This window comes from Lepeophtheirus salmonis, chromosome 13, assembly GCF_016086655.4.
Source record: "Lepeophtheirus salmonis chromosome 13, UVic_Lsal_1.4, whole genome shotgun sequence".
NCBI lineage: Eukaryota > Metazoa > Arthropoda > Copepoda > Siphonostomatoida > Caligidae > Lepeophtheirus > Lepeophtheirus salmonis.
In genome coordinates, this window is record NC_052143.2 from 763,261 (window position 1) to 788,113 (window position 24,853).

A 24,853-nucleotide genomic window follows, 5' to 3' on the forward strand; every position below is an offset into this window, starting at 1 on the left:
TGACGTTTCATTAGATTCGTTGCAAGTACTTATCAAAGGAAGGAAATGAACAAAAATTTCACTTCATATTTCGCATAGACATAAGAATTATTCTTCTGTTAGTGAACTGGGGTGAAACGTTACCCCAGATATTTTTGAAATTTTATTCCTGTTTCCTTTTTCATCCATTTCACACTCGTAAATATCAATTATAATGGTTGGAAAATATTACTTATTTCAATTAATTTGTATCAAGATATGATTTGAAATTATTATTGTAGAAAAATAATAGTTTTATTTTTGATAAATTTTTTATGAAGTATTAATTATTTTTCAGACATTTTAGTTACCAGAAATATAATTATTAATTTTGGGTATAATTTAAACAATAATAGCTGATATGAAATAAGAAGCATCGAGTGTACTAAAAATCCAACTATACCAAACAAGGATGAATGCCGTTCCCCAATTCTACTAAGAGTCCATCAACTTTGAACTCCTCAACAAATTATTCATGATACACTCCACCTTTCATTACTACAATCTTTATATTTGAAAGTAAATACTTTGATAAGTTCTCTTCTCAACAATGAAGTAAGCTGTTTTGGAAAACAGATAAAAAACTGCTGAGATCGACAACTAAATACAAATTTGCACTCGATTTTGTTAATTTTTTTTTCATTTTTAACAATAAGTCGTACAAAAGATGAATTTTTCTTATTTTTCTGAATTAAAATTACCCTCCAGAAACGTCTAGTCAGAATATGTACAACTTTTTGAGTTGTGAAAATGTTTTAAATTATTCCTTTATAATAATATTTTTTACAACAAGTTTTGTGAATTTAATAAACTTGATTAGTAATATTTTCTTATTGTTTTTAATCTAAATAAACGAATAATTAGTTGTTACCCAAAATTTGTTATATAAAACTACAAATTAAATACCTTTTATAGATAAAATACTTATTGTTACTATAATTTAGAGGATTAGACTTAATACTCAACGGAACTCTATTTAGGATAAGGCACTGTAGATCATGTTATCTAGACTTTGGATCATTATGAGAAGATATTTCAACTTTTTTTCTTCTCTTTCTTGTACAAATGAGCTGTTAAATTACAATATAAGACTCAAAAGGTATAAATGAGTTTGCTAAGGAAGGGGGCTTCTCTGTCAAAGTAGAATTAAAAGAATTATCCTAGTGTTTTTCTTCTAGTTGAGCTCTATGGAAAGTTATAAAATTAGATCATACAACATTCGACAGTGAGCTTACCATGGACTCCTGGTGATAAAGAAAATGGAGATACATGAACTAGACTATAGACAATCAAATGTGAGTCCAGCCATACCTTTTCCAAATCCATTTGGTAAAAAAAAAATGGTTTAGGTAGATATATATATTTAATTTCACTGGCTTAGAAAATTAAATCGAAAGCCCCTTTACTTTATATCAAAAATATTTTTAAATGGTCTGCATTTTTTTTAAATGACATTTTTTAATAAAAATCAAATTTACTTTAAGTTATTAAGATTCCATTTTTTTGTTCAAATATAACAAAAGACATCATAGTTCTAAAGTTCCCTGCTACTCTTCAGTTTACTCTGTCTAGACAAATGATAATTTGATAAAATCTAGAACATTTCCTACAATAGGAGTTAAAATGCTTGCATTTTCAACCGAACAATTATACAATCTACTTGCAATTTGTTTTTACAGGTATATTATCAGCGATATATGTCTGACCTGCATGTATATGAACAAGAAACACAAAAATGTATCTGGTTACCATGACAATTCGACGATGGGAAGGGAGTGGCTTAGCTGCCATGGTATTTTATTACATTCACTGCCAGCAGTCATCAAAGGAAGGAAGAAAACTAAAATGGCACTATATGGCAAGAGCATATAGGCGAAAGTTTTTAAGATGTCGATCTCAGTTCTTAGACTTAAACTAATAACTCTTGAGCTAATAACCTGCATTATAACACTTCATCTTTCATGAGTACATGCACTATATATTAACGTATAATTAGATGTTTTCTTTAAAAGATTAAACAATAATTACAATAGCTTTGGAAAATAAAAATCATGTTCAGATTACCAAGTAAAGAAAGCTACTCCCACTTTTTATGATATATTTAATACATCACTATAAATTGCAAAAATTATATCCTTCAAAATGCAGTCATTTTAACCTCTCTAGTACGGAGGTAGGTCCTCATCACATAGTTAAAAAAATTCTTTCGTAAAATATCCATAGCATTCATGTAATTTTTTATGATAATTTCAAAAAATATTAAAACAACAGAAACGTGTGAATTAACTTTTCTAGATACTCATATTTTCAAATAAAATCCATTGAAGAAATTTATTTGTTGATTTTAGGATGGGAAAAAAATGAATATTTTATCTATTTTTAAAATAAATGATATGATTATAATGTTTCACGATTAAAATTACAAATTATATCGTGTTGAGACTCCAAACATATGTTGTTCGAATCGATTTTTAAACAGATTTTTTCTTTACATGTGTTTGACTCATACAAGTATTTGTAGTGATATTTGCAATTGCAAAATTGTTAATATAGTTTAAAGTTATTAAGGACTTTGATTGTGTAATTTTGATTTTATGATGACTTTGTATCTTGTAATAAAATTTGGGGTGTTTTTTTTAGGGATGCTAATTAAAGAGGGACAAGTATGTGAGGGAATAGTAAAATTTAGAAAGCAAAAAATAATTTTAACTGAAGATAAATTAAGCTTTTAGTATGTCAATTATATTTTCACATTATTATAATATATATATTACTTAATATAAACTTATCAATAATCAATATTTTAATATGTTCATATATAGGTATGACTTTTTTATTGGATAAATATCAATAATATTGACACAAAAACTTTATAAGATGTATCCTTTCGTTTTTATTTTTGCTTTATATTAAACTATTTTTGAGGTTTTTTAACAGGCAAGCAGAAAAAATCTTATTATGGGCTTTTTCAGATTGTTGCCCTATATTTAATTCTGAATAATGTTTTTTTCAGACTTAAATACTCATTAAATATATTAAAACTTTAAAGGTCTTAAAGTGAATTTTTTTGTGTCACTTTAATAAAATAAATAGATAATTTTTAAGCTAGGGTCAATAACTATACTTTTTGATTAAACACGCAATTGTTTGATTAAACAAATTAGAATATTGGAACTAAAAAATAAATTTATTATCAAAAACTTGTAGTTACTCTTAATTACGATTTTATCACTGTTATTTTTAATTATAAGGTTTCATTACGCAACTAATCGATAGCTAAAACAAAAATAAACAAATTTTGTGTTTACCCTATGTCGCTCATTGTAAAAAGTCGAAGTAAATAAACAAAAACAAAAAACAAAAAAAACGGGTGAGCAATCTCTTCCGCGTTAGTGACTGTACCAACAAGGATACAATGATTATTGGCATCTCTATCCGCTCTGTCTACAACATCAAAAAGTCCACAACAAATAGATATCGAGTCCGGAGGATAGAAAGTGCTCATTCTCTAAGAAGAAGGGGAATACATTTTTTTACTTTTATCAAATGGGTTTACCAATGTTGAGAGTAGTGGAGAACATAGTATGCACTACTGAGTGAGACTCACCCAGCTGGATTGTCTTATACTTACGTCTCCTTCATATGAGGACTCTCTCAAAAAAGAGAACATTGATTATAAGGTCGAGGAAGTACTCTACGTGGCGAAGCATATATATGGAATTATTCCGTATATCCCAAGCTGCGCGTCAAACTTAATTAATATAATGGCCTCCTTTTCTGCTGGAGGTACCCACTAGGCACATGATATTTTTTTAAATCACACTGTTGACAAATAGTGTCCATTCTAGGATCTTTGTTTGTTTCGTCTTTTTCTCTATCTCTGAGAATTTTAAATGAATAATTTACTTGTTTTTGATTCTCTCTGAAGAAAATATCTATATTAAAGTTGTAAAACTAGATTATGAATTTCAGTTTATTATTAATTATTTAATGATGAAGTATGTTTTTTTTATTATTATTTAAAAAAAAGTCTATTAAAGTCCCGTACTGTTAAGAAAACCAAAACATTTTCAGAAACAATATTAAACACTTCTGGGCTGCTTCTATGTGGTCCTCCTTCAGCCCTGAAATAAACTATCTTGACTTTGCAGTTAAAAATATATTATTTAAATATATCATTAATTGGTTTTGTGTTGCTTTTCTTTACTTAATACTTTTTTATGTTCTATTGTAATTAAGTCATGCTACTGCAAGTTTTGGTTCCCCTTTTGTTTACTCTAAAAAATTTTTGCCTTTAAAAAAACTATAATTCAAAGTCATTTATAATCTAATATATCTTATTTTTATCACAAAACCTCGATAAATACAATGAATGACACTAGTCAACAAAATTACATTTATTTTTTTTTCCTTTGAATTCAGATTCCAGAGTGATATTTCATCGAAAAGTATGAAAAATACATGTAATAATTAAAAAAATTTGCCTTTGAAAAAAAAATTTATGACATTTCCAAAAATTAATAGCTTTTTTTTCGCCTTGAAACATTTAAATAAATGAAAAAAAATTTAATGCATATAAAGTTTGAAGATTCTGAAAATATATAATTATCTCTAAATGGGAGGAAATGACTTGTGATTACAAAAAAAAAAAAAAAACCCTCTCAAAGAAGGTGATTCCATTCTTCTTTTTTTATAACATCTATACAAGTCATAGTTGGTTATCAATTGTATAAATACGCCTTCATAAGTAGAAAAACAGTACCTTAAAAAAAGTTATTTGTAAAGTAATTCAAGATTTGTTTGCTTAAAAAAATATTTTTATTAAATTAATTTACCACTCATGTCTTATTGATAGTAAATGAAATGGGCTCTAGATAATTATATCACTAACATTTCCACCTTCTACATTTTTTCCGCGGTTAAGTTTTCCTCAGGTAGATTTTGTCCCATGGCATCTTCGCCGCCTTTTTATGTTTTTTCTATTATCGGTTCGAACTTTACAGGTGTATCTCTGACAGATTAATTATATAGGTAGGTGAAGAAGGAAAAAGGAATAATGATAAAAAAGTAATATGCCATATAGCACAGTTTATATATTATTACAACTAAGAAGTAAGGAATCACGGATCTGGGATGCTGAGTCTGTTTTGAAAGGAGTCCTTGACTGTGACACGTTAATGAATCATTGTCGTGGCCTCGGTTGAGGCTCTAAGATAAGGAAGAAAAAAAAACTCCATCGATAGAAATAAATGATGAATCATAGCTCTTTTCCGAAGATAGTAAAATGCCCCTTATTCTTCTACGGTATCTACTTTTACTATCGACGAGATTAAATAGATGACGAAGTTGTATTTATTTTCTTGGATTCATCGCAGCATAGATTAATATTACGATATTATTACTCTTTCAGTCTTTCTAGACTCCGGCTTGACTTCCCTCTCCAGCTAGAAATTACCAAAAAATCTATATAACTATATATATCATTGATGGTCGGTAAAATCATCAGGCTGATCTATCTCTTAATCAATGACCTCCTTTTTATATTTCCTGAATTTACTCTATCACTCTCCGGAAGCCTTTTTTCCCCTCTTGGAACTTTTTCTCTTTCAATCACACCCAATCAAGACGATTATCTTGTCAACATTGTTTGGATTGGTGTTTATTAGAAACAAAATATCAGCCCTAGAGCATACCCTATTTTTTTTTACTCTAACGTTGTGGAGTACGACAGTTTATTTCTTATTACTTACTTTTTATTTAACGTGACTTTGCATATTTTTATTAATGTTCCATCTATTTATAGATAGTTTAAGGATCAGTTCTGGAGGAACTAAGCTTATGTTTTAATTAACATAACTAATTGTAAAATATGTGAAGATTCGAGGCAATGCTTTTCATATATTTAAATTTTTCCATGGTATTATAATTTAATACTAGACGTGGGAGTCTGTCACTTGTTTGTTTCCACATTTTCTTTTGTATGACACCTTTTTTATTTTTAAAAATTACTTCTTATTTCCTTAAATTATTAACTATTTTTCACAGATTGGGTACAGGCTTGTAATAGAGTTTTGTAATATCCCATTTTTAGGGATGAATAATATATGGTGTGCGCGTCTAAAACTGAACACTCCTTTAAATTTTACGCCATGCACATATTCGTGATTTTAATGAGTTGAAACGTGTTTACACTTTGAGGCAAGAGTCTTGACTAGTTATGAACAAAACTCCAGCCAAATATAAATACAAACAGTGAAACAACAGCCGATAATATGGAGAGACGTCGAGTCGCAATTTTGGAACTTTCTGTGTGGTAAAAAACTCCCACTGAAATTTCCAAGGTTCTGAACTGCAGCCGCACCACCGTTGACAGCGTGGTAGCCAAAGGGACTCCTGAGGCGACCACAAGATTTAAGTCAAGGCCTCGAAGGTCAGACAAAATGGTTGCTGCCGTGAAAAAGACTGTCGATGACAAAAGAGGCAAGATGGCCGTCAGCGGCCTCTCCAGGGAGTTTAACGTCAGCAGAAGGACCATGGACCGGTTAGTTAAGAAAGATCTTGGCCTTAAGGTCCACAAAAGAACACTCCCTCAAACCCTCAAGCCTGTAGACAAGGAGAAACGCCTGGCAAGGTCAAAAATTCTTCTGAACAAGCTTAAGAAAAAACCAGCCCATGTCGTCGTTTTGTTCAGTGATGAGACACCCTTCAGCCTAGCGAAATGGTGGCCAACGACACTGGATTTTATCTGCCGGAGTATCTCGGAGCCAGGGATGATGACGTGGTGCATGTGGGTAAGAAACGGCACTTCCTCAAACTCCAGGTCCTGGTTGCTGTTGCGCCCGACGGTCAGAAATGTGATCTCATCTTCTTGGAGGACCACCAGAGGCTTAACTCTGAGACGTACTGCCAATACATGAAGGACAAAGTGTTTCCTTGGGCCAGGGCTACTTACAGGGACAGGTGGTGGGGGCAGCAGGACGGTGCCAGCTGCTACACTAGCAACTTTACCCTAGAGTTCCTTCACATCGAGACTCCAGCCTTCTTCGATCGGAATTCTTGGCCGTCTCACTTGCCCGATTGTTTGCTGCTTGACTTCACAGTGTTTGGGCGTTTAAAGGGGATGCTGTCAGGAGTGCAATACAAGTCCAATGACCAGCTGAAGTCTGCCCTCAAGACTACCTCCACCAACCTTTACCACAGCTTCATCCCCAAGTCATGCAGCAAGTTCCGGTCCAGGCTGGAGTTGGTAGTGGAGAATATGGGTGGCCATATTCAATAGACATGTGTCTGAGACTCTCATCTTTCATGTTAAATAAATTAATTCGTGGACCACTTTAAAAGTTACACAATTATTTAACTATTTTTTTAAATTTCAGAGTGTTCAATTTTAGACCCGCACACCCGTTTAATAGCAGATTATGTTTATTTATTCAAAAGTAACTTCTTTCAAAAAGTATATTTGGCTTCATTGAATTTTATTATTAAAAAAAAAAAAATAAGATAAAAATAAATGATAAAAAAATAGGGGTAAAAACTTATTGAAAATGCAAATCGCCTTTATGCAATGCTATAAATATACTGTTTCAGAGAATGATAAAATTTAGAGATGTAAAAAGTTGTTGGAGGCCATTGTCATTCAGCAAACCCTTAAGTTTATGAGACTAAAGTAGAACTGATGTCTCGTGCCTCCAATTCCTTAATTGGTGGATGTTTTCTGATACAATGAATATAGTTATCAAAAAACAAGTTTATGTAACGGTGATAATGAAATCAAAATGTGAAAACAATTACTATTTGTCAAAGAAAAGAAAAGAGTCTTTAAAGATATATATACCACAAAATTAAAAGCTTCATTCTGATTATTTATTGAGTTCCTTACAGATATTTATTAAAATAATAGTGTAAAATAAAAAAATATATTAATAATTTAAGTATGTTTTTAAATGTACATTTAGAAATACACTTAATAACTACAATTTTTTTTTGTATGTAACGTGATTATTATTCTCTAATTGAATAGGTATGCAAAATTATTAAATGCCATGTTTTTTAAATAATAGTAAACACACAATGCTCACAAAAATCCTTAAATGGAGGAAACAATCATTATTTAGTTAAGATTTCATCGAACATTCCTTTCGTTAATCATCCATCAGTATTACTCTAAAGGCAAGAACTAATTCATGAATTAATTAAAATCTATAGTAAAATAATTAATGTGAGATTGATCACGATATGAGCTCTTCTATTTCTTTTTGAATCAGTCCTTGGTCACAAAAAAGTATACTCCGAAGGTTAAATTTCTTTACGATGATCATCTAAAATATTAAATAAAGATGATAATTAGTTGAACCTCGTTTATGTGTCCTTAACGAATAAAGAGGCAAGGAGACTTATGGATTCCACTTTATAACCGTGCCACAAGTCAATGAGTCCTTTTGAATAGACTCAGCATTCAAGATCGGTGATTCCTTACTCATCCTCCTTAATTATAATAATATAAAAAACTGTACAAGATTACAGATTACTTCGTTATAAGTATATCTGTTTTCTTCTTCTCCTACTTATTTAGTGAATCTGAGCAAAATACAACTTTAAAGTTCGAACCGATAATAGAAAAACATTAAGAGGCGGCGAAAATGTCATGCGACAAAATCTATTAACAAATGAAACGAATGATTCTAGAATATACGAGAAAAGTTTAAAACAAAGTAGATACGTTTTTCGGAAGGTAAGTTGTGTTGAAAAAGGGGACACGAATCAGGTTAATTAAAAAAAAGAGAGATTGAAGAATATTGCTAAAACTAACAGGGTATGTAAAAATACTCATAAATGTCTTATATAAAGCCTTTCAAAGTTAAAAAATAAATATCATATGAATTCTCCCTTTTCCTTGATTTATTTACATCACACGTGAAATCTGAGATTAAAGGATAAATCTTATATTATATTTGCCCAATATTCGAACAGAATACAGTTTGTAACCGAAATTCCCCTTTTCATGTTTGTATTTGACGTGCATATTCTCAACTTGAATAGTTAGGTATGTTATATATTAAAAGGACATTTCTTAGTATTAGCCATCTCAAAATGGTCAGAACGTAAAATTTTAGAGAACAATTCTATTAAAATAATTCAGTTATCCAAGATGATGATGCACTTCACGTTCATGATAATTGCTATTCCAGGCTCATAAGTATACTTTGGTCAAATAAATTAATCTCTTTATCTCACTTATTTACTCAAATAATTCCAGATGAAGAATGACTATTATTTATTTAAAAATTATATTAAAAAAAATATGCAAGTATCAATTTCACAAATTACACTTTCCAACAAAATCACAATTATTTTAAAGCACTAGATTAACATTTCTATATTTAATAGAGTTTGATCCCCTAAATTCCAAATATGGCCTTATTTTCCTTTGTTTGCCTCGTGGCCCTCAGAAAAACGCCCCACATTATTTCTATTTTTAAGGTTCAAAGCTTTTGTAATCGCTTGATAAAAATAAAGATACATAATGTGAATATATTTAAAGTTCAATGTTACAAAATTCTAAAACTATTTTTAAAATATCTGTATCATGTTTTTAACTAGAGTTATCATTGTTTAAAGATGAAAATAAAGTTATTTAGATGCAGATGTTCATCACTTTAAGACGGATATATTCCAAACGTTTAAAAGTATCTCATTGTACAGCTGAAAATATGATCTTTAATTTAAAGAAAAGAGCCTCCCTTAAACCACTCTATATCGTTGTCAATTTGAGATAAGACCACGAAAATATATCAAAGATCAAACTCAATTTTGAATTGATATCATAAGAAAACTCCATATATTTGTACACCATAGCTTAAATAAAGAGCGATAAAAAAGGAGGGAAGGATTTAAAGTGTGAAATGAAATTACCCTTACTCTCGAGAGTATGATCCCAAATTTGGGATTGGTGTTCATCATTGCAGAAGTGTGCATATGTGGGTTGGAGTTCCTTGTGAACTGTCCCTGCTCCCTAGGATTTTATTTAATAATATATATAAATGATCCGTCCATATACTGGGTGTTAAGATCAAATTGGCGTATTTTTCAAAACAAAATCTTTCAATTGTCACTGAGTTTACATTTTTGACAAATTTACTTGATCATTATCTTGAGCTCTATAGATGAATGTTGAGAAGGAGCTCAATTGATGTATCCCCTTCTAGTGTTAATCATGACATGGATCTGGGTCCAGAAGAAAGAACAGGCATGGTAGTTCCTTTTCCATGTTGGTCAATGTATCCTTGATGTACATATTAAGACAGACTTGATGCCATGATATGTTCTATGTGTTTTAGATTTAACTTAGCCTCACACAATATAACCTATCAGATTAAGATCTGAACAACTGGGGTGGCATATTTCTTTCCCATTGAAGTTATAACAACGTTCACTCAAACCCTTCAGTGACTTGTCTGAGACATGGTACTGAGTCCCGATGCTTGACTCAAAGCCTAACTCTAGTGACTTGCTGGATTCAAAAGATCTCCAGATTTTAAATCGCTATGTTTTTGGGGACAAAAATAATCTTCATAACGCAAAGCTGTTGCTCCTTTGTAAATTTAATCTTCTTTATATTTGGAGCAGTTGTCGCCATGTTCTCCAAAACTCCACAAAAGTTTTATAGGGGAATTTATGAAACAAATGTACAAGTTACTTAATGTAGACAAACACCAAGTCTCACTAATTTCAGCTAGAAAAGAAAAAATATACAATTACTTATATTTCAAGACTTTGTCAGTTTCATTTGTAGAATTGTTGTGTTTTTTCAAGTAACCCATTGTTTTGTATAATACAAATGTAAGATACAATGATCCTAATTATGTACCAGTATATCCACAGTCGCCCATACATAGTTTTGACATCCCTTTGATTCAATATGAAACAATATGGGCCACTTTCAAAGTTTAATTAATGAAATTGATTAAATTATAGTATATTTTGATTTTATTTGCTGTACAAAAAAAATATCTATTTGATTTGTTATGAACAAAAAGTGAAATTTGTACCCATCATCAACATTCTCAAAAGCCGAAAGATCCCGACTACAATCATGTCCATTTTTAAGTTTATAAAATTTTCCTAGGAAGACCAGAAGATTTTGGGGTAAGGCAGCTTTTTCTTAGTGTCCAAAAAAAATACGATAAAGTCCTGAAAAATCCATCAAAAAGCTTGCTAAAGAGCAACAAGTGAGCAGGAGCTCAATGAGAGACTAATGAAAATTGAATTTATGCAGAGAGAAAAATGGCTGCCGTCCGGACTTCATCCACATCCGACGTCAACCCCATGGACTTAGTTATTTGGAGCGTCTTGGGGGGCAAGACGAACCGGAATTCTCACACAAATGCGGATGCCCTGAAGTCCATCATCACAGGGGAGTGAAGCACACTTTCGTTGAACTTCATCAAGTCCAGTTTTGCTTCTGTTTGTCCCGTATTGAAGCCATCATTCAGAATGGAGGGGCATATATCAAATAAAAAGTGTAGAAAATTGCTGTATTATCAACTTTTGCTTTAAAAAAAAGGACAAAAAAAAATATGAAGGACTGAAAACTTTTTTATAAATCCTCACCTTGTAGGAAAACGAGTCACAGAGTGACTTTATACAGTGCTCCATGATGTGTATAATAAACATATTTTGTTCTGAGAAATAGTTATATAGTTGTATCAATGAAGTCTTGCAGGTGTTTGCATATAGGATACTCGCATATGCACACACCTGCAATATTTATGTTACTGGCTGTTATGCTAAATTATATACAGGGGCATTGTTATTAGTCACTTATGTATATAATTATAATTCATGCACACATAAAACGTGAAGATTTGAAAAAAATATGAACATTGGTATGTTAAATTAAATTGTGTTTTTTTAGGAGTCATTTAGAAGAAAGTGATCCCAACATATTATTTTTTTTTTCTCAACCCCTTATTATTATTCTTTCATTCTTGAGAAGGGAACACGTCATATGAATTGATATACGTATTATTGCATTGAGTAATTACGTGGGAGTGTGCTCATCAAAAACAGACGGATTACCACATCTGTCGTGCGTGTACACATCTAAATATATAAATATAAAATATGTTTACAATGTAAGAACTTGTAGATATCAAACGTGTTCCATGTAATTTTTTTGCATGTTCCTCCTGCAAAACAAGACTCTTTACATAAAATCAGTCATATTTATTGGTCCTTCATGGGAATCCCCAATTTCAAATTCCCCTGAATCAAGCATCATTCCTCATATTCATATCTGGAGTACTTTTCCTTACATTTTAAATCCTTTCGGTGTGTAACTATCTGCGTTTGTAATTATTAATTATACTGATCCAATAATATAAAGTAACAAACACAACTAGGCAATACTTTGTAGTTTCATTAAAAGTTCATTACCACGGATGTTAATTTAAACAAAGTTAAAAAGGATTTATATTACTGGAATAATTTAATAACACCATTGTAAATATTAAAGAGCAAAGACATACACTAGTGAAAAATTAACATATACTGAAAGTAATTTAATTTTTAATGGCCTAGTAGCTACCAAATTGACTTTCAATAAATTACCTTCATAAAAAATGGCTTTGGAATTTTTTCCATATCATCATAAAAGCATTCAATAGAGAAATATCCAGTTTTTAGAGAAAAAACATGAATGGGAAATAAAATTACGTTTAAGGTTCTACTCTTTAATGAATTCTTACAAAGGTGGCAACGGACACTAATTATCTGTTTGGAATTATAAATAGTAAAATAGCATGTCTCACTGTAGATAAATATATAGCAATATTAATTTTTTCCGGTCCAATGCACCACGCTCGTTGATTGCCCAAAGTTTTGTTTAGTCACAAAATTTATTTATTTATGTCGTAGTTTATATTAACTTCGAAAAATGATATAGAATGCCGACATATGTGTACCTTTATTGTGCAAATATATTTACAGGCATGGGTATCTGGGGCTACAGCCTTAGATGCAAGATTTAATTGTTTGAATTTGATGAAATCAATAATTAATTTTGTACAAAATCAATAATTAATTTTTACAAAATCAATAATTAATTTTTACAAAATCAATAATTAATCTTTACAAAATCAATAATTAATTTTCACAAAATCAATAGTTAATTTGTACAAAATCAATAATTAATTTTTACAAAAAAATTATGCTATTATTGTTCAAAATGAAAAATAAGGAAAGAACTAGACCAAAAAACAAAAGAAAAATATATCCTTAAAAAATTGGAAAACTTTGCTACAAACAAAACAAACGACATCATTCAGCTGCTAAAACTCCAAGATGAGTTTTTAAAAGTCGAGGCAAAATTATATCCAAGTAACTTTAATTAAATCAAATTTCTTAATATAATTGATACTTTTAAAGTTACCAATGACCAAACAGAACGAAGAGTGTCACTCATTAAGCAATGACATACAATGAATCATTAACAACTGACAAATTGCAGAATCAATTTTTATTAAAAGTCATTTAAGAGTATCAAAAGATGTATTTCTACGCTAAAAAAAATGTATATAGGCTGATTTAGTACTTCAGACATAAAAAAAAGATAATCATGTATAAATATGCACGTATAATAAAAAATAACACTCCACAGGAGGAAACAGGAAGCGCATTTTAAATCTCCTAGATGTTGGAGTTAATGTGATGAAGATTAAAGACATTGTTTAGGGTTCTAATAATGTGGTTGCAATATCTCTACAAATAGTCAGGAAGTGCGGGGCATAATTAAAAGAGGGCTACAAAGTTCTTGTTAAGTTTTGAAAAATAATATAAAGGAGGATCCAACTAAGTCGGTGAATCCCCCCGCCGACAACTTCTCTATGGTTCCTAGGACCATGAGAAGGCATATAAAGCGCAACTTGGGATTAGTTTCTTTCACTAGGACCCCACGCCCCCTTCTGATAGAGAGTATGAAAGCAAGGATAATCGAAAATTGCAAGAAATTCCTTACTTGGATAAGGTAAAATGGTCAATTATGAAAATTTCCTTGGACACGAAGATTTTGACAGTTGATAAATTCCACAACCACCTTATTGACCACTGGCTAGCATTAACAAAAGAAGACGTCCAAGGGGTTTACCACACGAATAATCTGGCCCCAACAATGGTTCTCAGCATTGTTGTCTGTGATGGAAAGAAGATGCTTCTATTTTTTTTCAAGGCTGGACAGAAAATCGAACAGGAGACCTACTACAAGGTGCTTAGGTACATCTTGTCATGGCTGAATACCAATCACCGAAAGGGAGGACGGAACCCCCTCTCACACGTCCGCTAAGTGCCCAAAAATCTGCGCATATAACATGGCTCGATTCTGGTCCAAAGAAATATGGTCCTCAAAAGATTTGAACCCACTGGACTTTTTTATATGGGACCCTTTGAAGAGAGAAACCAACAGGACCTCACACACATGTGTGGACACACTGAAGTCCTCTATAATTGCTCCATGGGACAACTTGTTATAGGAGTTTGTCATCAACTCTTGCATGGTCTTCAAGTAACGTGTAAAGGCTGTGAATGATAATGAAGTTGACTACATATATTTTATAAAAAACAGTTTTGTTTAGGCTATAAAAACAAGTTTTGTTATCAATACTTTTTTGCCTATTATTGAATTATAAAATTATTGGTGTGATTCTAAATCCATCCTTCAAGTCCACGTTTTGCTTCCCTACCATGTATACCCTTATATATTCATTTCTACGTCTACACGAATGATTGATGTTGTAACCTGTCTTTAGGCGTCTACATGCACGATTTATATTGTATTTAAGACGTCTTCACTCACTCTAACATTATTTGTTTCAATTACAGTTTTGTCATGGTTTTAAAATTTAAATAAAAATATCAGTAAAACTGATTCGATATAAATGTTTCCTTTCAAGAGACAAGATATAATAGAATCCTTATGTTTGTAATAGTACCTTTTATTTTAATATAGTCATTCCATATGTAATTAATTATTCCACACATGCTTTTAGTAACTTAGTAAATTTGCTATATCTCATGCTCGAGTAAAAAGTAATTGGATTCTTTTGAGAAAAGACAGTTGATAAATTGACATACCTGGAGTTTTTAATGTACAAAAGAAAATTAAAGACATACTTTCAAATGGGAACATTAATGTTTATATTTATTTGTTAAGGTAAAAAATAACTACCGATATAAAGTAAGTATAAAATAAATAAATAAACGACAGTAGATGGTCAATTACTATATTTAGTGTTTATATATTAAGAACCCCATAAATTAATTAATAAAAAAAAAAGAAAATAGATTCTTAGAAACATATTTATGTATAAATATAATGTGTATAAAGTATACACATGTAGCTTTTTAATGCTTTAGAAATAATACATGTTGCAGGTATTTTAAGTATCTCCTACCATATACAAAACTGTCTTCCTTATTTTAAAGATCACTGATAATTAGCTATGAACAGTTACTTTGTATTAAAATTGGCCAATGTAGACATTAATTTCGTTTGGAAAGGATATTTATACTATTCCATTCTTGAGCTGAATGGTTTTTCAATAATGCAAAACATTTATATTTTTATTTGATCAGAAACAAAGATAATGTTGACAAAATTATAATCGTGAGATGTAAAACTTAGTTAATAATTCAAATACATCCATCAAAACCTTATCTTCTTTAATATTCTTATATTAATATGTAAATTTATTGACGAACTTTTTTTATAAAAATATTTTCTTCTTTGTTTTCTTTAACATTGAAACTTATTTATTTTACAAAATAATACTAGGGAATAGTTGCAATGAGCTTTTTTCTTGAAATAATAAAGCTATAAACAAAAAACAAAGACTTTGAGGGGTAAAAACTACTGTTTTGTCAGTTCTTATTTAGCACTGTAGACTGTAGTCCCGTTCAGTTCAGTCCTCCATATCAATCCTAAAAACTCATAAACTTTGGTTCTTGATGACGTCAAGCATTTTTCTTTTTAATCAGTTCTAGTACTGACGATAAAGTATTGTGTTGTCCTACTTTAGACTAGACGACTGAAGTTATGTCTAGTTTAGTCTCGCTCCAGTCCAGTTCAGTCCTACTCTAAAAGATATCGAACTTGATTTCTTCTTTTTTTAAATTAGTTCTAGTACTGACAGTCTGAAAGACCAATTTGGACTGATAGGACCAGCCCAAAAACTAGACTGGACTGAACCGACTAAATAGGGACTGACACAACCCTACTGACAGTCCAAAAGGCCAAAAGTCCTAAAAATCGGTTCTGTACTACATCGAATAATTATGAACTAACACAGCATTAGGTAAAACTAAAGATACCATATGGAAAAGAGGCGTCATGAATGTTTTTTTCTAATCTTAAGTTATGATTCGTCTAAAAATTTGTATATGTGCAATTTTCATTTCTTGTGCAGTTCATTATTATCAAGTCTTTTGAATAAGATTCATCTTATTTAATTTAATAAAAGTCAATGTTTTGGAAGGTTATCTATTTTTCTTTAGAATAAACAACAACAATATAATATTAATTAAAACCATACTCCATAATATTTGATTAATAATTACGCTCTAAAAATTATATGAGTTATTTATAATAAAATACATAACCTTAATAATCAAGAAAGGTTATTTATATTCTTTATTTTTTGATCGAGATTACGTGAATCTTGAACTTGTTTATGTAATTGACATTTAAAGTTTTCTTCAAAGAGTTTTCCAATTTCGTTATAAGTGTCACCTAAGATTTGATATATAATATGGTCAGTTGTTTTTGTTGTTGTTTCAGAGAAAAAATAATAAGATCCGCTGTCTATAAAGTATTTGCCAGCAACTTCAAGAGTAATTTACAAAACTTTGTATTTGCATTACTTTTTGGGCAGTGTCAACAATTTATTTATAATTGCTTTAATACTTTGTGTGGGAGTCCTTGCTGTTTCGTGGTGACTTAGATAACAGTTAAAAGGAGTAAATGTTGCGGTTAGTCATATATTCTTAGGATTACAGTAGTTAGCATACTTATTTTAATTCTAAAAGGGAGAACGGAACGTTGTACGGGTGTATATGTTCCTAAAACTGATTCATGAATTTTAAAAACCATTTTGCTTGCCAAAGAATTTGACATGACGACATCAGCTTCAATTTCCGAATCACGATCTGTAGTACAGTTCACGTTGAATGTGTCTTGTACATGCATCTCCAACAGCAAGGAAAGCTTGTCTTTTTTAAAACATCGACTGATTAATGGAAACAAATTTTGATTCTGGGAAAGAATTGTCCAAGTTTTAAAGTTGTTTTTGAGAGGTTACGGTATGTGTACAAGCTATCATCAAAATTATGTTTCTTTATCAAAATTAAAGGTTAGAGATCCTTCAATCTACAAAAAAGAATCCATGTTTACAATAACCTGGTGATTCCATTGGTAGGTTATAAGCCTATTTCTCCACACAGAAGTTGCAATGAATGAAGAATAAATTTGCTTGGGAAAGTTGTTCCATCAAAGGCACATAGAAGCAGTAAAAGGCTTCAATCTCAAATGGGAGAAGGACTGGCAATATTGTAAGAATTTTACATAAAATTTATCAAAAGATTTTTATAGACCTGACAACAAATTCAAGTATTGAGTGGCGCTTGGCTTTATTTTCTAGTCCTGTTTACGGATGGATGATGTTTGGGTCTCACAACACTAATTTATATGTTTCAACATTTTCTCCCTCCTGGGGTGCTAGACAAGAAATTTTATAGAAGGTCATTCCTCAATTTCACTCTCACTCTACTATAAATATGATTTGTGGGAATTGTGAAAAGAAATATTTTTTAAAAGAACTGTCCCTAGACAACTATAACTTTGAGTATTAAGACAAAACATAATTACTATACACAATATCAATGAGAATAGCCCATTTCGGTGAGGAAAAATTCAAATTCCCCTTCATGACGTCTGCAAAAAAGCATGTCACTCCAATGCCTTGGCACTTGACAATATATTTTGGTGTAGCTACTCCAGAAGAGATCGATAAAATTGTCAATAATTATCTTAAAAAGTTGGATTTATCAAAATCATGGAAGACAAGGATCTTAAGCTCAATTAATCGAACCGCAGAGGGTAGACAATTCACGGCTCAGCCCCAAATCGTCAATGGACTTACTTATTTAGACTGTCCTTGCAAAGACTGTAGGAAAATGTACAATTCTACCATTCATGCATTGGCGGATTTCTCATCTATTAGAATTTTAAAAACTTATATTATTTTAAATATGAAAGGAATGAATGAAAAGTTTCTATGATCAATTTTATTATTTGGACATGCAAACAATAGTCCAGACAAAACGTAAGGCCTGAAATTATGATCTTCTAAATGCAAAAAAAGCTAATTGCTCACAAATTAACTAAGGAACAAGAAATTTAAAACAAGGACGTAACCCCAATTTTAATTTCTTCTGCCACCCGGTATGGAGTGCTTAATATGAAGATTTGCAAGCTTAGAAATACTGATTAATCTTGGGCCGGCGATATCATTTGCTTCCTTGATACAGACTTTTCAATCCTTTTAAAAACCATACCCAAGATTGTAAGAAAATACTAAAGGTTTAATAAAAAAGTATCAATTATTCCAATGTATTTTTTTCAGTTCTTTCTTTTATTAGTATCCAAATGTCAACTTTGTGCCGACTAATAAAAAAGTGCTCATTCGGGAAATGCAAAAGTGCCGTCATAATTCCAGGTATCTGGAGTTCCATGTTTAACCATATCAAAAACTACCAACAGAGACAGTTGCAAAATTTGACGTTTAAAAAATTTGCGGAAAAAGAGTTGTCTTGTAAAATATTTAAATATAAATTTTTGGCGTTTCTGAATCAAACGAACTACAAATATTGGAATCAAGAAGAAAGAAGTATCTAATGTTCCATGATTTAAAATAATATTATAATATTTACTGATTTTGTTTGAATATTTCATTACATATTGTATTTAAATAATTCTCTTGAAGCAACAAAATTTAATAAGCTTATTTATTTTAATGAAAAAGTCAAGTTAGATATCCTACCATAAAAGGTCCTTATTTTTTCCTTTGCGTATAAATACTCAATAAGTTTGTAAAAAACATTTTCAAACTTAACTTTCTTCAAGGAATATAGAATTAAATGGCGACTTTGTGTTTTTGTTACCTAAATTCTACTCATAATGAGGTAATTTATACATGTAAAAAGTATTATTATTATTTTTTTTTTTTGAAGAGGAATGTAATAGTCAATTAACCTCATTCTACATGAAAATTAATAAATTTTAACAGAATATAATTTATATTAAAGCCTTAAAATAATATTGATCATTTATTTTTTCTAATCGATTTACTTTGCCTATTATTATTGAGAGCAAATGATGAAAATTAATGTGAACATTAGCCATTTTATTAGTATATAGTTAATTTAAAATACAAAATGAGTATCTTTCACAAACCATGAAAGAAATATACAAAAATAACAATCAAATACTCTTAATAATTTTCTGAGACGATAAGAAATTAATCAGAGATAATTTTTTTGCAAATATTCATACTCTTTCGAGTTGTTGTTTTTTCAGACGAACTACTAAAACGTGAAAGCTATTTTAATCTATCAGTCACTTTTGATGGTCCCAGGAGTTATTAGGTGGCAACAAACAGGCCAACTTTGCTTTTATAATATATCAGATAATTTCAGAAAAAATAATGAGTATCACTCTCAGTTTTTCACTCGCAGTTACTTAATACTTATATGTTCTCACCTCAAGAATGAAATAATAATAATAACAGCTGGAGAAAAATAAATTACGTTATAAATGAAGAACCAGAAAGTACTTAATTCCTTAGATCACTACCTGACTGAGTTTTAGCTACACATATTTGATGCTACATTTCCTAATTAAAAAATTACTGGTTTTTTATTCAAACATGCATAGAGATAAATTTTTTTATTTAATATATTTAATGACAAAATGAATCGGTCTTGAAAAATCGCATTTAAGGAAAGCACATCACATAACTAACCGGAAATTTTTGAAATTTTTTTCGGAAAGTATTTTATTTCAAAAAACAAAAATTGAATTTTTTTTATAAATTGCTATGCACTTTTTAAAACAATTAAATATTTCAAATATGTTTTCTATAAAAATTAATTTTGAGTAATTGAAAAGTATTCGGTATTGAATTCTTTTCATTTATGTATCAATTTAAACCAAGATGTTGGATCATCCAGAGTTTTCTTTTAACTTCATTTGAATGCTCCATGTTTGAAATTCATTTAACTTAAATCATTTACTATTTAGTTTAATTAATAAAATAATAATTTTCGAAATTATTGAGTAGAGTTAACTGATGATTGATACCTGAAATTGTGAGGCACTGGATATGAAAGGACTTTGATTCTTAGAGATTAATTGTAACAAAAAAATAGATTTGGTATCGTTGAGCTAATTTAAGAAAATATAATCTAAATTTTAAATTGTGTTGGCACATTGGATAAAAATTCTGAATTTTTCTGCAATTAGAAAATTTAAAAAAATGCGGTTTAGCTTATTTTTGAGGGTACAATTATGAAAGAATGTACAATTTTCAATGAAAGACAAATAATTATAAAAAACAATATTAATTGAATATTGAAAATCTCATTTTGAAAAGTTTTTTTTTTTTTGGTATTTCTGATTCACTTACAAATTTCAAGTGTTATGATCGACAAAGCGTTTAGTAGATCCCTAAACGAATTACTTGCATGTCAGTGATGTTAGACTTCATGCTCAGTTTGTGAATAATAGTGTTTTCCAATTTAAAGAATAAAACGGATATGATAAATTCATTTCAAAACTCTGAATTTCTCTGTTATGAAGTATTTACAGTTATTATTAGACTTCCAGGAAAACAAATAGGACATAACACTATTATTTGTAGTTTTTGAGTAACTATGTAAAATATGGCTCTCAATTCTCGATATAAATATTTGTTCTTTGAATTTGAAAAATCAAACTTTGTTAATTACAATATTTAGAGTCTTTAAATTCGGTTTATCTAGAATAATCCTTATAAAATATTTCGAAACGATAAAAAGGATGTTTACGCGGTTGTATAAATATTACAAAATGATGTTTATTATGTAAAAGTACATTTTTGTATCTTTTATTTCAGTTTAAATCAAGAAGAATGTGAGAAAGCCTTACTACCAACACTAGAACATGCATCTATGGTACACTCCCATCTCCATCACCCAACCTCAGATAAATCCCTTCTTCATTCAGATACCTTTGATCAAACACGCAACGCTATTATTTATATATCAGTAAGTTTTATTCTCTCATTTCTAATCAATTATGCAAAATTATGTATATATTTTTTCGAAAAATCATCAACAATGTACTTTTATTGTAAAAGGAATTGCATTGGTTTAAATAAATCATAATTGTGCATTACTTAATTGAAGCTCATTAGAGATATTCTTTTTGAAAATACTTGGGATGTATAAAAATATCCTTATTTTCAATGAGCTTCAATTAAATAATGAACAATTATGATTTATTTAAACCAATTGAAAAAAATAATATGTATTTAACGTGATGTTCATTAGAAGTTTGATTAAATGAAGAATAATATAATTTATAATAAATAAAAAAATAAATACTTTCATTATTAAAATTTATATCAGTGTTTCTCAAACTATTTGTTACGGAAAAAATTTGCTATTATTCACACATTTTTTTTCTTTCTAATATATGTGATATTTCTTTACTTTACCCTCGCATATGAATGACGTCATGAGTTATCATGAACTTATCTTGATTGTACCTTGGAAATGTTCCTCCTGAAAAGTTCGGAAAAAGGTCCGAAATAAGTTGATAATTAACAAATTATTTTCAACTGTTAAACTATTCATGAAATGATATTAAGAAATTTTTTACATCATTACAAGCACTACTTTGAGTTCAGCAAAGCAATGGGCATAATAATATTTAAGGGAAGATTAGTCAAAAATTTGACAGTTGACAAAAAATGCAATGTAAATTTTAATGTCAGTAAAATTTGACAGTTGACAAAAAATGCAATGTAAATTTTAATGTCAGTAAAATTATGTCGTATTACAAAAAAAAAATAACTAAAAATAACAAATGCCATCACTTACATTAAAGTAATTCAAGTTCAAACTTTTTGTTAGAAAACTTCAAACTTGAAATTTAAAATAAACCTACTTTTCATGCATTGACTTAATTTTATTCAATCGTAATAGGTAATTTCATTCCCAGTAAATTAATTCCCTCTCTTTTCATTCCTAGTAATTTCATTCACAGTAAATTTAATCTCTATGAAATTAATCCCTGGATATTTCATTCCCAATTTGAAGAAGGATATTTAGTGACATCATACGGTTTATGCTTTTAAACTACTTAGTAGTTTTGTGTAGGGCGGTATAGGGAGGCCTGGACAGTCAGTACTCGAGATCACTAGTGACTAGACGGATATGCATGTTTTATTATGTTTATGGGTTAGAAATAACGTCACGGTAAATCTTAATAATGAGTAGGAATGGAATCCCGATCCGTGGATATTATGTATAACTTTGGAAATAGAAGTATTTTCCTACAATACACTTCTTCTTCTATTTCCTAATGTATAAACACCCCCAATCTTTCATATCCATATCCCATTCGTCATTAGCCATGAATTACTCATCACTTCTTTCTAGTGCCGACTGCCCAGCCCACCCTCTATAAAAACTTCTAAGTAGTTTATAATGTCACTTAATATCCCTCTTTAAAGTGGAATGAAATATCTGAGGATGAATTTACGAAGAATTATGTTACTAGGAACGATAAGACATGGAATGAATTTACTAGGAAGACAATTACATAGCACCATATTAAATATTTAGGGTCAGGGATGCAATAGGTATTTATTATGACCAACTTGCTAGATTATGCAGGGTTTCCTATAAGAAATGATTTGTGTAAATATGGAGATGTTGAAATGTGATATCAAACAAACTTCTCAGCTCACAATTATCTATTTTTATTTTATTTTTCAGCTGGTCGTCGTTGTGTATGTGGTAGTAGTGATGTGGCTTGTCTCTTCCAACTTTCGTGCAACCTTAAACGCCGCAACAAACGGTGCTCTCAGAGGGCGCTATCCTCATTTTATTGATAGTGAGGATATAGAGGGAGAGGAAGCTCTTCTGGTCGTAAGTGACAATGGGAATGGTCAAGCTTCATGTTCAACTCTCATGTTATTTGATGAAGAGAAAGAGGGTGTAGAACCCGTATGAGAGGAATTAATACGAATATATTATCTGTATTTTTTTGTTATTTATCCATGTTTATCTAACATATCCATTAGGGTGGAGGTTATTTCTTAAATTTAAGAAATTTGGAGATGCTAGGGTGTCAAATATTTTGTTTAGGCAAAATATATATATATTTATTTAAAACTTTAACGGTTTTGAAAAATATATCTTAGGTAGCTCCACAGCTTCATAAATTTTACAATTTTTTTTCAAAAATGAATGTTTTAACATAAATATCATACAGACACTCTATGTTATTCCAAATCTTATAATACAAGAAATTAAGCTAAATAAATATCATATGGAAAATACGTTATATTTTTTTTCACAAAAGTGTTGTATTAATTATTCAAAAAAGGCAAATATTACCAAATCTTGCATTTTTTGCTGTATGTGCATCAGAATCGCTTTAAAATAAATAATACCCAAATTAACAACTTTTGTGTCCCAAGTTATAAGCAAATGTTCATTTATTACTAGAATGATTGAAATCAGGTTCAGTTAAGATAAATTTAATCTTTTCTTGAACTTTTACTGATCTTTTTTCGAATAAAAAGACTTAATAAACTAAATCCATTTAATAATTCGTAATTGAGTATTAAAAATACTTTTTGTAAAGATTCTGACCTTTTTCTGACGTTTACTTGATCCAAAAAGTCTCAATAGCCAAATTTCAATCCTTAAGTAAAGTAATTAAACCTTAGTATGTTTGAAACTGAGATAAAATTTCTCAGCACTGCTATTTGGTTCAAATTTTTCATGAAAGAAATGCGTGATCATATTCAATGTATTTGCTAAAAACGAAAAAAAATCAAACATCGTAGCATATATTTTTAAATTTAAAGAAATAACCTTGACCTGTATGTTTATTTAACATATCCATATCCTTTGTGTTAAAGATCTTTTGGATCTTATTTTACGTATTTTAAAACAATTTTTTTCAAATGAATTTTTCAATACTAAAACTCCATTCCAAAACATTTTTTATGTCATCATGCGTATAATTTTTTAAAAGCAATCCATGAGTTCGAAATAATTTGTTCGTAATTTCCAAGAAATTTTTTAAACGTATATCTTAACAATTGAATAGTAATTATATATAACATATGTATTGTTAAAATGAAATGTATATAAAATTATGTTTTCCTTTAATTGAATTATATTCGTGTTATATATTTTCAACTCGTAACTATCAAATTATTGTTTAAAATTATGAAATATATATAATTTTATATCAAAATTTATTTTTTGTTTGCATGTACATCGTCTTTTTTTGATAGTTTATAAAATTCATCAGATTGAGAAACACATTATCAGGGTGTAAACGACATAGAATATATCTGGAGTTTTCAATTAGAATAAAAAGAAATATTCGTAGTAAAGTAGATTGTCCAAATACGAAAAATAACCATGTGGTAAAAATTTGTAATAGGGAAATCCCTGATTTCATAATGTAATTCTAATTAAAGATTCACTTGATATAAAGTTTTTA

At 29.7% G+C, this 24,853-nt stretch overlaps 1 protein-coding gene across 1 annotated transcript in view; it reads left to right on the forward strand.

Annotated features, from left to right (window-relative positions):
- The window catches only part of LOC121128597 (uncharacterized), a 32,848-nt gene extending 8,247 nt beyond the window's left edge, over positions 1-24,601 (forward strand). Inside the window, exons 2-3 of the mRNA XM_040724191.2 lie at positions 21,219-21,369; positions 23,107-24,601. Of these exons, the coding sequence (XP_040580125.1) occupies positions 21,219-21,369; positions 23,107-23,343 (388 nt within the window). The 3' untranslated portion in view covers positions 23,344-24,601. The remainder of the gene's footprint in view (positions 1-21,218; positions 21,370-23,106) is intronic.
- The last annotated feature ends 252 nt before the right edge of the window (positions 24,602-24,853 follow it).